The sequence below is a fragment of the Streptopelia decaocto genome (assembly GCF_964273445.1).
Source record: "Streptopelia decaocto genome assembly, chromosome: 13".
Classification (NCBI taxonomy): Eukaryota; Metazoa; Chordata; class Aves; order Columbiformes; family Columbidae; genus Streptopelia; species Streptopelia decaocto.
In genome coordinates this window covers 10,028,136-10,043,665 of record NC_138668.1, presented here as the reverse complement: position 1 = coordinate 10,043,665, position 15,530 = coordinate 10,028,136, and the positions used below count along the sequence as shown (strand labels likewise).

Here is a 15,530-nt window from a genome sequence, read left to right as displayed (position 1 = left end):
GGGAGGGCAGCGGGGCTCAGCCCCACACGGAGGGGTACGGCCGTTCTGTGGGCAGGGCTTGGTGCCCCGAGGGGTTTGGATCCCCCTGCTGACACCATGTCTGCACCCAGGCGCCTCCACGGGAGCTCAGCAGTACCCAAACTGTGCCCTTCCAGCGCCCGAGCCCCCACGGTTCCCGAACTCGAGCACAAAAGTCCCCCCTGCTGCTGCCAGCCCCGGCGCACGCCAGGAGCAGCACATCGTGCAGTGCTGCTAATTCCTCTGAGCTGAATCAGCGCCGGGGAAAGATTGCAAAACCCCCTGAAATGAACCCAAAACCCAAATTCTCCCTTGCTATGTTATCTAGCGGGGCCGGCAACTGAAAGCCCTGGCCAGGAGCCACTGGCAGGATGGGGGGGCTCGGTGGGGAGCCACAATGGGAGGAGCTTTGCTGGGGTAAGTCCTGCTGCCCACAGCGCTGCCCCAGCCCTGCCTGGTGCAGGCAGTGTCCTGCCTGGAGGTCTCTGGCCTCCAGAAAAACATCCCTGCCCTCGTCATTGCCCCATGGAAACCAAAGCCTGGTCCCCTGCTGGGGAGTCCCTGTCCCTGCTCCCCTGGGCAAGGGCATGTGCCCATCCCACAGCCCCATGCACTGCTGCAAAGCATCGGCTGCCGGGAAGAGCTTGTGGAGAGGCAGAAATCCCGACGGCTTCCTGGAAAGCTGGGGAGGCTGGGGCCGAGAAGCACTGTCCAGCCATGGGAGTGATGGTGGGCAGAGGCCACAGCTCATCTGGGAGCGATTTCAGCATGGCCACCGCTCGCTGCCTTCCCGCCTGAGCGGCCCCACGCACGGCACTAGGCTATTTTTACATGGTATAATTACCGGGGCAGGCAGCAGAGCTGGGCGGCCACACCAGTATTAACTCCTTCGTCTGGCTGCCCAGGAGGGGCTTAGGGCTCTGCCACCAAGACCTGACCACTGGAGTAGATGCTGTCAGAAGCGACCCCAAAAGGGCTGCTAAGTCCCAGGAGAAAGCAGTGCACAGGGTGTTGGGGCCAAGCAGGACAGAAGCAGGACCAGCCGTCAAGGTCCCATTAAAGCTGGTGACCTGGGAAAGGTGGCACAGGGACGGTGGAGACACGTGCCTCGGTGGGGACACGTGCTTGGTGCACATGTGTGCTGGAGCTGGGAGATGTCAAGCTGCAAGCCTGGCCCCCATGAGGCCTCTCAGCTGCGGGCTTTGGCTGGGGCAGGGGCAGCAGGTGGCTGCTGAGGGCTGAGCACCCCTGGGCCCCTCCATGTCCTGCTCCAGTGCTGTGAGGGCCAAAGAGCCCCGAATCCCTCCACAAACACCCTGCCATGCTGGATCCTGGCCGCGGGGAGGTCCCAGCTCCAGCACCTCCCAGCTCTGGGGGGCTTTGCACCGTGCAGCATGGTGGGGATCCAGCTGTCCCCATCTCTCAGCCCTCACTACCATCCTGCCCCACAGGGCTCTGCCCAGCGCCGGCACACACCATGGGGACATGGCTCCATGGGACCTTGGCAGACCTGGTCACCTCGGCTCTACTGATCCAGCTGAACCCTGAGCTGTCTGCAGCATGGGCGAGTGGGCAGCCCCAGCCTCCCTGGAGACATTTTTGGGACACCAAAAGATGCACTGACAAAAGGGAGCCATTGTTTTCACCATCCCCAGCACACTGATGGCACCGTCCCCGTGCAGCCCTGCGCCAGCCACCAGGCGAGCGGCAGCGGGGTCTGGTCGCTGACCCCAAGTCAGAGCTGGTAACCCAACCCCACCAGTGCTGGTTGCAATTTAGGGCAACAATAACGTATTGAGGCCCCTTCCTGGCTCCTGCCCCGCTGCTCCTTGATCTAATTAAAGGGGGCTGGGATGGAAGACAAAACTGAGTCAAAGGGAGCGGCGGGTACCCGAAGGCAGCATGTTAGAGGACCATGGTGCTGAGAAGGGCCAGGGCCACCTGTGCCTCCTAACACCAGCCCCCTTGGGGGTCTGGGTTTTGGCATGGGGTCAGCTCCTGAATACAGCCCTTGCTTTGAAAATGAGGTTTACAGTGTTGTAAAGATATCGCCTGCTCAGGATTTGGGATGAGGGACTCCCAAAACACACTTGTTGATGTGGGGGTGAATGGGGCTGGTGTCCCCCACTCTTTTCCCTCTTCCTCTGGGCAGGGGTGCAGCCACCCCACGGGGTTCAGTGTGGCTGTGGGCATTCGGGTGAGCACGCTGAGCACGTCCCCTGCCTTGGGGCACACCATGGCCCTACTTTGGGGTACCATGGGGTGCCCAGGATGTGTTGGTGCCGGCTCGGCGGGCAGAGGTCTCCATGGCAGGGAGTGGTGGGGACGCGGTGGGGACGCAGTGGGGACGCAGGCTCCCCTTCCTGCCGGCCCGGCGGCGTCAGTAATGAATGGTATGAGTTTCCTGCCGCCCACTGATTGCTTCCTCAAAGAGCCTCAACGAGCTGCTGCTGCTGCCCGCAGCTCCCAGCACGGCCCACAGCATGGGCGGCACCGCCACGCTGCCGCAGGGTCCCCGATGCCCCCATGCTGGGCACCCATGGCCACAGCAGAGATCCACGGTGGGTACCCCAGCCCCACAAATGCTCCGCCAGCCCCATGGCGCTGAGTTGCTGTCTCTGGAACAGCAACATCCAGCACCCCCACACTGAACCTGACCTGTGCCTGCAGCTCCCCTCTTTGGGCACTGCCTGTAGGGGGGACCCTGTGACCCACAAGCCCCCCACCCCCTGCCCTAGCCACAGCTCTGGGGCTCCCGAGCATCACAGTCCCACCAGCCCCCCGTCATCATGGCTCTGGTGGAGGGAGAGCACGGCCCCCACTCAGCACTCACTGCTGGGAGCCAGCCCAAATCCCCCTCCGCCATTTGTCATCCCCACCAGATTTATCGCTGGGGAGTGGTTGGGGCTGCAAGTGTGGCTGGCCCCGACGCGGCTGCCTAAAAAAAGCACCTCCTGCTCCTTGGCGGCTCCCTGGTACAGGGAGGAGGGGTCCGCTCACCCCCACCGCCTCCAGTCGGGGGGGACGCATCCCCCTCTCCGTATCTCCCCGCCACGCAGCCGCAAGCCGGCAGAGCCCTGGCGTGACACGCAGGCAGCGCCCGCCAGCTGCATTCCTGGCGGCCGATAAACCCGGCAGCCAAAATAACTGCAGCCTGCGCAGAGGGGGCTGAGCACAGCCCTGCGGCTGCATCCAATTTAGCCGGGCGGGCTCGCCCCGGCCCAGCGCCGGCAGGGAGGCCCATGCACACGGGGTGGGAGAAGCAGCGGGATCTGGGGCAATTCCCACTGAATTCACTGCTGGCAGCAGTAAGGGACCCTAAAATGTTCCCTTGCACCATGCTGTGTGCCCTGGCCTCCCTCAGGAGTGTTCACTCTGGACACTAATGATAGCTGGCCACCAAGGCTGGATGTGCAACCCCATGGCTGTGCTTGCCCTTTGTGGCGGCAGAGCTGGGGAGCAGGAGAGCTGCGAGCCTTCACCCCAGGAGCTCGCAGGAAGGTGACGGATGCTCGCACCTGGGGCTGCTCCCCCAGCCACTGTACCAGCACTTCCCCACCGTGCCCGTGGCTGATCCTCTCTCCCCTCTGGGTAGTCCCAAATGCTGCCAGCACCAGCTCAGACCTGACACCTCGGCCAAGGTCCAGCCCTGCTGTCACAGCTCACTCAGCTCATTGCCAGAGGCAATGCCGACCACCCAGCCTGCTCCGGCATCCCGGCCCGCCATGGAGTCAGCCCAGTGTGGGTCCCGGTACCCCTGTGCTTCACCAGCAGCTCTGGGGAGAGGTGGCGGCTTCCAGCGCAAACCAGCAAGGACCTTGTCCCAAGCTCCCACCACTCTGGGTGGATGAAGGTGCTGCCTTCTCCTGCTCCTTCGCCCATTTGCCCGCACGCACTGTGATGCTGGGCCAGCTCGCTGGGCGCTGTGGGAGAGGCCAGGCTGGGTCTAACTAGACCATTCCTCACCTCAGCAGAGCCCCGCAGACAGGAGATGGCTCCATCGTGCCTTGACAAGGGGCACTGGCCCCTTACAGCTGCTAAAGCTCCTCTTCTACCTCCCCAAGGGACGCCCAGTGAGCACGGCTCTACCGCCGGCCTGCCCACGGCTGGCTGGGCAGCCGCCACAGCGTCACGGCACAAAGCACCGTGGCCCCACCGCAGGCAGGGGGTCGGAGCCGAGCCGCTCCAGCGTATGGGCAGCACAAAAGGGATTTGCTCGCCCGCAGCATCTTGTCGTGCCACCCCAGTGCACATGCCCACCCGGCTAGCAGCCACCCCAGACACTGTCCCCAGCAGTGCCACCACCCACCACAGTGCTGCGGAGCACCTGTCTCACCCCAGCGCTACTGGGGACACAGCCACGCCATTCCCAGCACTGCCAGTGCCCTCCTGTCACACCCAAAGCTGTGCTGGGGATGCAGTCAAGCCATCCCCAGCCTTGTCCCTGGCTTTGCGGCCAAGCACTGCCAGTGCCAGCAGCTCTCTGCCACCTCCTGCTCCACCACCGCGCTCCCTGTGGGTCTTTGACCGTGGTGTCCCCACCATGCCACCCCATGTCACCACCACCCTCTTGCCCGCGTCACGGTGAGTCCCCATCCCTACCCGGGTGATGTGACCAGTGCCATGGTGAGCATCGCCCCGCTGAACCTCCGCGTGTCCCACAGCTTCACCTCCCGCTGCCGCATCTGCAGGGGCACAGACACGGTGTCGGTGGGTGCTGAGGCTGCAGGACCACCTCCCCTGCCAGCCAGCCTCCCTCTGTCCCCACTGAGGCCCCAGTCAGCTGACGAGGGGACCTCCTACTTTCATGGGGGACAGGCCACCCAGAAAAGCAGCTGGGGCCCTGGCAGAGCTGCCGCAGGGAGCAGGGCTGGGACATCACCTTGCTGGAGAGAAGCGTACCTGGCTGAACCCGATGGAGATGAGGCAATCGCTGGAGCCCATCCAGAGCAGCCGGGAGTCCTTGTTGTTCTCATGTCCCAGGACACTCTGCAAGGCACAGGAGACACAGCTGTGGGTATCACTGCTGGGCACGCCGCGTGGGACACGCATCTTGCTGGTGGTGGCCGTGAACTGCCCCGGGGCTGAGCACACAGAGCCAGGCACTGGCTCCCAGCTCTGCTGAGAGATGCCCGTGGGCACAGCGCAGTGGGGACAGCCTGCAAGCGGTGACTGTCCTGAGCCCCCACCCTGTGCTGGTGCCGCCATGGTTGCTTTGTGGAGAAGCTGGCCTGGCTCTCGGTGAGCAGCCGAGGGTGACAGCAGGTAACGAGAGCGTGAGGGAGCACGGGACAGCTCCCTGGACCCCAGGGCTCTCCCCACAACCAGCGAGGGGGTAAGGGGGCCAATGTGCCACGAGGAAGCTGCTCCATGCTGGCAGGCATGAGAAGAGGCTTGGCCACGGCCACAGACAGACTTACTTCCCTGGCTGCATCCCAGGGCTCTCAATCCACGCTGAATCCCGGCTGCAGGAGCTGGTGCCCCGCAAGTGTCTGGCTGCTACCGAAATACATGGCAAACTGAGCTGGACTGCGCTCCCTACACTGTCCTAGCCCCCTGCAGCCCCGCTCCACCGCTCCCCAGGTTCCCTGAGGGGCTGGGACCCCCAGCCCACACCACCACCTTGTCCTGCCCACTGTCCCCAGCCCAGTCCCCCGCTGAGGCCCCGGTGCCGCTCTGCCAGGGACGGGAAGGGAAGAGTTACGGCGGGGCTGGCGGCTGCTGCTGACTCCCATGTGGCCCCCAGATGGGTCCTGCGGCTCCCGGCGTCCCAGCGGGAGCTGGCAGCCAGCACTCACCCCATGGCGCAGCCAGCGCTCGCAGCCCCCTCGCTCTCGTTTGCCAAGCGCCAGTAAACAACTACTAACGATTTCAGAGCTGGCATGGGAAACCACAGGGCTCTGCCAGAGCTAAAGCTGGCATGGCACTTCCGGCACCTCTGCATAGGGCCGTGGGGGACTTGGCGTGGGGGGACTTAGTGTGGAGGCAGGAGGGACAGGGCTGGCACACTGGCCCCGGTGCCGGAGGAGCCACATCCCAGGGGCTGTGTCCCCCTTGCTGTGAGCACCCTGCACCACAGGCCGTGACCACGCTATGACCACCAGCGAGGTTCTGTCACCGTGGCAACCTGGCAAGGGGGCACAGAGGTGCCATATCTCCCACCCCCTGCCAGAGCACCCCCACTGGGAGCAGCCTCCTCTGGCCCCGGGGATGCCCATTCTCCGGAGAGACCTGGGGCAGGAGAAGGCACATGGTGCCAAGCTCACCCTGTCTTGGCTCTGGCACATGAGCCCCCTTGCCAGCACAAACACGGTCCTGGCCAGCCCATGCAGCTTGCTTGGAAGAGGCAATGCTGGCCAAGCCAAGCCCGGCGCTCCCAGCCGCGGGGGCAGGATGTGGGGCAGGAGGGGCCTGTCCCCCACCTCCAACATGCTGGCACCAGAGCCATCTCCAGGAGGGGGAGAAGGGCCTGGAGAAGGGATCACGTCCTGGGATTGGTGCCGAGAGGGATGGAAACCCCGGGAACCGGGGCCAGCCTGCTCGGCAGCCAGGAGAGCACTTCTGCACCTGAGCCCTGTGGCTGTGGCAGCCAAAACTCCACAGCTGGAGATTCAATAGGTGACCACACCAGCCCTGCTGGCCCCCCGGCCCATCCAGCACCGCACCTGAGGCCGGCGGTGGGTGGCAGCTCCCCAGGGCTGGCAGAGCGCAGGGCAATGCTGCTCCCAGCCCCTGGTGTGCCGGCTGCGGCGCAGGGCCATGTTTTCTGCATTAGTTCCATCCCAGCTGCGCAGCACGTATGGCAGCAAGTATGCAGGGAGGCCGGGGTGCTCTGCTTTCGGCAGCTCAGCCGCCCATCTGTGCAGATGTTGCCAGAGGTGAGCACGTAGGGCTGGATGGCAGTCAGTCCTGGGGGGGTTCCTGAGGAACCCCTGCCCCACGTCCTCTTCCCAGGTGCTGAGGGTCTTGGCAGGGAAGGGGTGGTGTGACCTGGCACCGATGGGCGACACTGGTGTGGTTCGGTCAGCTGAGAGCCCTGGGGCAGCTGTGGGGCTGCTGTGGGTTGCTGGGAATGGCAGAGCTGGGCAAGGACCCTGGCACCTAGCCCAGGGTGATGTTGGGACCCCACGGTGTCCCTGGAGCAGGGGACCAGCCGCAGCCTGAAGGACCAGTTTCCCTCCAGAGCTGCTCGTCCCCTGGCAGGCTGAGAGGAGCCCCCCAGCTCCAGGTTGGCACGTGGGGAGCCAAGGAGGGCGCCCAGCTCCCTGGCCACACCAGCGCCAAGGCAGCGCAGTCTCCTCCAGCCAACTGCATGGGTCCAGCCCAGCTGGTTTTAGGCAGCCCAGGCTGGGGGGAGCTTGTGCTCCCTCCTCAGAGCTGGATCGGTTGCCTGGGGAGGGTTTCCCAGCACTATCCCTCTCCCCATCTGAAGCCATCCCTCCCTCCCAGCACAGGCTGGGGTACAGTGCCTGTACCCATGGGGGTCCCCAGCCCTGCTCCCGTCACGGCCCCGCAGCACTCTGCTGCGGGATGCGGGGGCTGCAAGGGGCCAGCGCCGGGGAGCAGGGCCGGCCTGTTGGATGCAGCTGTTGGCAGTGATGCCGCGGTGGGGCCAGGGGAGCTGGGAACAGCTGCCTGCAGGGAGCGACTGCTTTTGGCTGCCTGGGAGAGCCCCACACAGCAAACGCTGCTCTGGGGCTGGGGCAATCCTGGGGTGATCTCTGGGGGGCTCCCTGCCTCTGGGGAGAGCGTTATCCTCAGCTGGGATGCAGGGCTGGGGCTGGGGAGCCCAGGGGATGGATGGAGGGGAGGTAACTGGGAGGGTCACAGCTCTGCCCTTGGAGGCTGGCAGGGGCCAGCCCAGCCCTGCCCATGCCCGTGGCTGGCAGAGCATGGGCACGGCGAGCAGACCATAGGCATCTGACCCCCGTGGGAAGCAACCCCAGCAAGGGAACTGCGTGGGCGCAGGAGGCACCAGAGCTGGGCTGAGACACCCCTTTGCCAGCGGGTGACAGTGCAGGACGGGACCCCCAGATCACGGTACCATGGGGCAGACAACACCTGTCCATACCAAAAAGATAGGTCCATGCACATGGGGGGAAGCCATCGCTCCCCAAACCCCAGGAGGCAGGAGGAAGGGCTTCCTGGGGAGCCGAGGGGGTTAACCACAGCACTGCACCCTCCTCCAGCACAAGAATGTGAGTGATCTCCCTCTGTTGCCAAATCCTGGTTACTCCAGAGGTGGCCAGGAGAGCAGAGCAGCCTCTCCCAGTCTGGCCCCGCTCCTGGTCTCTGCCCAGGGCTCAGGGAGACCGTGAGCTTTCACCCGCCACTGGGGTGTGCAGGGACTCAGCCACCGCACACGGAGGCAGCGATGCCCCGGCAGCCATCACGCTACCTGCTGACGGGTGTGGGGTCACGGTACTGTGGTGACCCCCCACCCCAGGGAGCCAGGCACCGCCAGTGCCGAGCAGGCTCTGCCTCTTCCAGCGCTCTGCCAGCACAGCCCCTGCCCTCCCCCAGCCCCTCCTGCCTCGGAGAGGCCAACCCCCCCGTCCCAGGGGATGCTGCGGGCCCAGCAAGGGCAGGAAGGTGAAGTGGGGCCCTCAGCGGGACAGCCCCCACCTCGGCAGGGATGCTCAGGGGTGGGGCTGGGACTGGATCAGGTCTACATGGGCTGGGCAGACTGCAGCCCCCATCCACATCCACTTCTCCTCTCCCGCAGCTCATCTCTTGCAGCCATCAGCTCTGCAAGGCCTGCGATGAGGCTGCTATTAATTCCAAAAACACCTTTGCCCTTTTGAGTAGGAGCCTGCCAGGAGCCCCAGGCCAGGCAGCAAGCTGGGGGCTTCCAAAATACCATGCCAGAGCCCCATCCCTTGTGTCTGCACCCTGCCAAGCCAGCACGGCCGTCCTCGGAAGGAAGAATGGGCACGCAGGTGAGGGCAAGCCGGTGCCCTCGCATCCCTTGTGATGCTGCTTGCTCATCCTGAATCCTCCTCAACTTCCCCATGTCTGCCATACCAACCAGCATTCCTGGGAAGGACGGCCGAGGGGGAAGCAGAGCAGAGGAAATATAAACAGTCCCGTGCAGCTACGCTGGGGAACAGAAGCATGAGAGCGCAGAGCGTGCGGTGCTATAAATAGGCAGCCCAGAGTCAGGCCAACTTTTTCAAAGCTTCCCACGGTCTCCTTGGGAATGTGGGATGCTGTGGACCTTCCCCCAGCCCGGAGGAAGCTGCTGCTGAGGCTGGGAGTCAGGTACCCCCAGGGTGACCCCGGCGTGGGATACCACGCTGATGGGCTGGGGGGAAGAAGGCAAAATGTCTCTCTGCATCCTGATGCACCTTCCCCTGGAGAGTGGTCCCCAACCAGCCCCGAGCTGACAGGCGGCTCTTGGGCAGAGGTGACATGTTGGGGTCTGTGGGGTCACCCCAGCCTGGATCTCCACCTTGCCACAGCATCGCCCTGCCACCATGGCCACGCTGCCCCCGGAGAACCTCTCCCTGCTGTACTCTCCCACTGTGGCAGGGGCTGATGTGGCCCATGGGATGGTGGCCAGTCTGGGAGAGGGGCTGAAGTCCCTCTCCCACCCTGGGGGCCATATGCAGAGATGGGGCGCCTCCAGCCTTTTGGGGGTAGCACAGTCCTGCCCCACACCGGCTGTGGGACAAACCCACAGGGACACCCTCCCAGCTGTCCCCAGGGTCCCTCCACCCCGGTCCCGCTCATTAAAACAAGAACTCATTAAGACATGAGCAGGAGCGTGTGCTCACCCGGCGCGCGGCCGTTCCCTCGCCCCCAGTCCTGCCGAAATGCCGGCAGGGGAAGTTTCTCATGAGAACGAAGCCGGCTCCTCTCCTTCCCACTCGGGCCACGCTCACAGCGGCCCCGCAGCCCAGCACTGCCGGCGCCCGCCCGGCCCCGCCACGGGAGCCAGGTGCTGGCCAGATGCTTGCAGCCCCTCGCCCGAGCGCGCAGCGTGCGGGGGGATGCGGCCCCTCGCGTCCGCATGCCGCCAGCCCGGAGCCACGCTGCGTCCGGGGACGCGGCTCTGCCGCATCAAGCCGTGACACCAGCATGTGTGCGGCCACGCTGTCCGCAGGGCATGGGGTGGTCTCCACCCTGTAGCAGCTTTCTGCCCTCGCGAGCCACCTCCTTTCTTTCCAGTAGCATCTCCAACTGTCTTTGATTGCACACCCCATCAGAAAGTATTTTCAAGGATGCACCCCCAGCAGATCTATATTCACTGATGTATAAATGACACGCATGTGCAGCTGAAAGTCTCATGTTTTCTCCCTGCACCCCATTTTAGAGAACGCGGCTTTAGGGAACCGGCAAAACCCTGGCCTGAGTGTGCAGGCAGGGTGCTGCTGGGCCCGCTTACCCTCCAGCCCTGGGGACACAGGGCTCGCCAGGACCCAGAGGAGAGGACGGCTGGGGGTGTGGGGAAGCAGAGATGCCACCTTAGTCCCCAGGCCATATCCAAATCACTGCCCTGCGCTGGTCCTGCTGACCCACCTGGGGCACCAGCTGGGGTATGGGCACCTTCCTGCTGCTCCGACCCCCCACTCAGCACCCTGACCCCAAGTCCTGTCCCCCCACACCTGAAGGGCCATGGCTGGTGCATGATAAATCTCAAGGGCACGTCCCAAGGGAAGGTGGTGGGGCTATTTTTTGGGGGTTGCCCAGGCACTGCAGGGCAGACGGGAGCAGAGAAGCAATGAGCCCTGGCAGAGCAGCCGGGAGGGAAGGAGAGGATGCGACTCGCTTCAGTGAGAGGGTCAAGGTGAGGAGGGCGACCAGGAGCACCTGTGAGAGGGGATGGGGCTGCGGCCAGGGCTGCACGGCCTTGGAGGGGATGAGGCAGAAGACAGGACTCTCAGCACTGCTCCAGAAGGACCCAAACCCAGCCAGGCAGGGGGAGCGCAGCTGCATGGGGGTGCACGGCAGGACTGCTGGCAGCAAAGGGATGGCCCCAGCATCTCCAAGACGAGTTTTTGGGGCCCAGGGCAGCATGCTGCACAGCAGCGGGGTGCAAGCCCAGCCCTAATGTTCACAGAGGGGCTGCTCTGGTTGTGGGTCCCTCCTCCAGCCCAGACGCAGCAACAAGGGTATGGGGGTCCAGCAGAATGAGGCCACTGCCCTCCCAAGGGACATGGTGGCCTTGGGTATGTCCCAGGCACCCTCTGGGGTCAGCCAGACCCCAGCCACACTGTGTCATGCTCTCCTGCCCACTGCTGGGACCTGCTCAAAATAGCTCTGATGGACGTAACCAGGATGTGGGGTCAGGCCCCCACAGAGGGCACGGCCACGGGGTGCGGGCAGCGCACCCACCTCGCCATCCATCCTCTGTCCACAGCCCCACGTGTGCTGCATCCCTGAGACCCCAGAGCGCCATCAGGCATCACAGCAGTGACCCCTCCTCCCCGTTCCGCAGTCTCTTATTTTAGCTCCTTCTTAGCCTTTTCCCCTGCTCTATAAAAAGGAACAGTTTAATGAGGCAGACTTGGCAAATTAAGAAAACCAGCCAGAGTAGCAGCCCTCTGCCGGGGCTGGCTTCAGCACCACGTGCCGCAAAGGGACCGGGGTGAGCCGGCGATGGTGCTGAGCCTGAGCCCTTCGCCTGCTGGGGAGAAAACACAGGCTGCAGTGCCGCAGGGGCCAGCCCGGCTGGAAAACCCATCACGCCGCTCACCTCGCTCACCGCTGCAAAAAAACAGGGAATTTCAAAGCTTGCAAGGTGCCGGCACCGCAAGGCGGCCCCGGCATCACCCGGTTTCGTAACTGCGCTGGCCCAGGGGAGAAGGAACCTTTCCAAATAACCTGGCCCTCCAGCAACCAGGGAAAAAAAGAAAAAACAAAACACAGGAGTGTTGTTCCTCTTGGCTAAGCAAGCCCTGTGCAAACTTCCAGAGGATTTATGGCATTTTAAAGTTTTCCCCTTCAGCGCAGTACTTCTCCAAGACTAAACATCTTCATCAATTCTCAGTCGGCCGGGGCTGGGGCTGCGGCGCGGCAGCGTTCGGCCACGGCAGAGAAGGTGCATATTTCTCTTGGCAAAGCCCGAGAGCCGGCCCCGGGCTGGATCAGACAGCGGCGGAGGGAAGTGAGCTGCCTGCTTTGAACAGCCACCATCATTCACACGTTATTTTTAATAGCTCAGCGAGACAGAGTCCACCCTCCCCAGGAGACTTGGCTCAAGCCCATCGTGCTCACAGCTTTGCCGAAACACCATTAGACAAGCCAACAGGTCTGGCAGGGGGAGAAGCGGGGGGCAGGCGGGAGGCCGGGGGGAGCAGCGCCTGGGGCTGTTGGCGGATGGGCGCAGGGTGAATTTGGGAGCAGAGACCGGGACCTTCCAGCCGTGCTGAGTGGCACCTAGAGCAGGGGAGCGTCACAGGGGCCAGTTGAGGGCTGGGAGCACTTTGCCGTGGCTTGCTGGCATCTGTATCCGCTGGGTTTATATTTATATATTGTGGGGTTGTATTTATAAGGCTGCCTGAAGTGGTCAGGGCACCACTAGCACCCGCAGAAAGCACTCAGGGGTCTTACGGGAGCTCAGCACCCGCATCCTGGTGCAGTGCAGCACCGACTCCCCTGGGTTAGTGCCTGGAGTCACTGCTGTGCCCAGGCAGGGGCACCGCAGGCCACCAGCTGCCCCAGCACAGTGGCAGTAGCAGAGGCACAGGGAGCGGCAGAGCCTGCTGAGGCAATCTCACCCTGTTCTCCACTGCATCCCTCCCCTCCCAAAGGCTTCCAGCCCCTCCCGCCGCCAGGGATGGCAGTCACCAGCAGCCAGAGCCCCCAAGCCACAGGAAACCTCTAATAAGAGGCTGTTTAAACTCGACGTCAAGGCTTAAGTCCTCTACTTATTTCCTAATCGCTGTTATTTGCTGAGCTGCGCGGATCCAGCTGCCCAGCCCTCACCCTTGGCAGCTCCTTGTCCCCCGAGAGCCTTTTGCTGAGCTCCCGCATGGCGATACAGAGCCCGGAAGCCCACAGCCCCACTGCAGCCCCCATGCCCGTGGGGCTCAGGCTCGCTGCCCGCCGGCAGGCAGCAGTGTGCTGTTGCACTGGGGGAGCTGGCTGGCTGCGGCAGGACAGGGGTCCCTGTCAAACCCCACCAGGGCCCAGGAGGAGGTTGCCTGTTCCCCCTGCCCTCAGCCCATGCTGGCACACTGCCTCTCCCAGGCTGTGCCAGGGCTGGGACAGTTGGGGACACCAAGCCCACCCCACAGCAGGCAGTGGGAACCGCGGTCAGGCAGGGCTGCCTGCGCCACATCGCCCAGCACACCCGGGAGGGACGGTACCTGGGAGGCAGCTGGGCTGGCTCGGGGGTCAAAGATCCGCAGTTTCTTGTCCTGTTGAGATAAAAAGAAAACAGAGGAGGGTTAAGGACCCTGGGGCCAGTGGGATATCAGGCCCTATTAGGCAGAAGGCTGGAGTGAGCAGCCCCCTCCTTCCTGCCCATCACTCTCCTGCCTGCAGTGCTGCCTCACCAGGACCTCGACACCATTAAAACTGCTCCCAGAGATGTGGGGAGCGTCCAAAGCAGTGCCAGGGCTGGAGCCCGACCCCCAGATTCCATCCTGCCAGCGCTGCCCAGCATCCCGCAGGCAGGGGAGTGAGTCCTCTCCTGCCCAGCCCCCCACAGCCCAACAGGGCAGGGGATGCCCTTCTGAAAGGGCTGGCTGGGGTGCAGGGGCAGCAGGGGCGTGCCCCAGTGCCAGCCTTGCTGCCAGGGTGCTATTTGGGGAACATACACTGTGCCAGGGAGACTCTCATGGCACAGCATGGCAGTGCTGCAGGCCTTGGGGACCATATGGCATGGCTCAGGGGGTGACCTGCACCCTAGATAGCATGGCGTGGGGTCTAAGCCTCTGTGCTCAGCCTGCACGCTTGATAAAGGGCTCCAACTGCTTGCTCAGCCTGCACGCCGAGTGGCTGCTCGCTCAGCCCAGGCTGGCTCTGCACGCTCGGCTGGGCTTGCGCGCTCGGTCCTGCTCACCCGTCCCCTGCCCATGGCCTGCGGGCCTGGCAGCGCGCTCTGCCTGCACGCTCAGCACCCGGGCGACGGCCGGCTCAGCCCATGCGCTTGCTCTGCCTGCACGCTTAGCATGGATGCTCTGCTCGCTCAGCCTGCACGCTCGGTCTGCTTGGCCTCCGTGCAGGGCCTGCGCACAGCCCACGCCGGCATGTCTGGCAGCGTGCGGGCAGTGGGCAGGCAGCGAGCAGCAGGCGCCATCTAGCGCTCCTGTCCCTCTCGGCTTTGGCACCACTCGCTGACACCATTTTTGCCCTTTTCTCCCCAAAACAGGATCACCATCTGCTACCCAGGAGCAGGGCACAGCCAGCAGCCACCTCAGCTATGCCACGCTGTGCCAAGCAATGCCATGCCATGCCGTGCCGTGCCGTGCCACCGGGAGGTCGCCTGTGCAAGCCGCTCACCTTGCAGGAGGTGCCAAGAAGGCGGCCATCTCCCTTCCAGGCCAGGCTCTGCAGCTGGTCCCCATGCATGTCCAGAGCTGTGGGAGGGAAGCAGGCTCAGCAGCGGGGTCAGGCAGGGCTCCTCCTGTGGATGAGGCAGGAGCCATCGCTCTCCCACCCGCAAGACCCTGGGGCAATGATCTGGTCTTTCTGAAGGGCCAATGGTAGCCAGAGCAGGGGCCAAGACCTACTGGGGTGCTGCCGTGTCCATGCAGGGAGCATCGCCACACTGTCAGCAGTTCGATCCAAAGAGCAGGAGCCCTGGGAAAGCCACGGGGCACTTAACTTACATCCCTGTGCTGCTGCACAGCCTCCCGTTCCCATTGGGTTAGCTGAGCTCTGGGCAAGGCTGGTCAGCAACAGCCCATGGCACCCACACCTACCCACATATAGGAACACGCAGGGAGAGGGATCTGCCACCTCAGGGGATGCTACAGCCTTCCTGGGCAGTACAGGAGCCTGTTACGCTCCTGCATCAGAGTGTAGGGAAGCCTGTGCACACACATAAGGGCCTGCAGTGCTCACTGCCCAAAAAGCCACCCATGCTGCCTGCTTGGTGACACTAAGGTCTGGACTTGAGCCCAGGCACCAGCACGGTGGAGACCCACACTGTGGGCAGGAGCTGGCAGGCATGGCTGTGTTTACCTGTCAGCGGTTGCTGCTGCCCCACGTCCCAGATGGTGACTCGCTTCCCCGCACCGCTGGCCAGGACGCCATCCGCCGTGGGGTGGAACTGCAGCATGTCCACCGGAGCCCCCCCGGGTCCCAGGGTCAGCCCCGCGCTGCTGGGCATGTCCTGGCCGCTCTCTGGCAGGCGCCACACCTTCACCTGCAGCCCAGGGAGAGGGGGTCAGTCCCCGGGCAGGTGAGCTGGACCTGGCTGGGTGCTGGCTTGTTGCTTTTCCAGGCTTTGGTCCCCGAGGACACCAGGCAAACCCTCAGCGCATCTCATTGAGATCAGAGCTGTGGGAATCTCAGGTGGGAGAGGGCTGATCCCTGACTGACACCATCTGCTCTGTCCC

General features: G+C 64.0%; 1 protein-coding gene across 1 annotated transcript in view; it reads right to left on the bottom strand.

The window, feature by feature from the left end:
• Positions 1–15,530, bottom strand: part of LOC309445381 (coronin-7-like) — a 36,918-nt gene that overhangs the window by 15,672 nt on the left and 5,716 nt on the right. The window contains exons 5-9 of the mRNA XM_082064105.1: positions 15,154–15,337; positions 14,470–14,546; positions 13,332–13,382; positions 4,921–5,007; positions 4,621–4,703 (exon numbers count right to left, since the gene is read on the bottom strand). Coding sequence (XP_081920231.1) covers positions 4,621–4,703; positions 4,921–5,007; positions 13,332–13,382; positions 14,470–14,546; positions 15,154–15,337 — 482 coding nt within the window. The remainder of the gene's footprint in view (positions 1–4,620; positions 4,704–4,920; positions 5,008–13,331; positions 13,383–14,469; positions 14,547–15,153; positions 15,338–15,530) is intronic.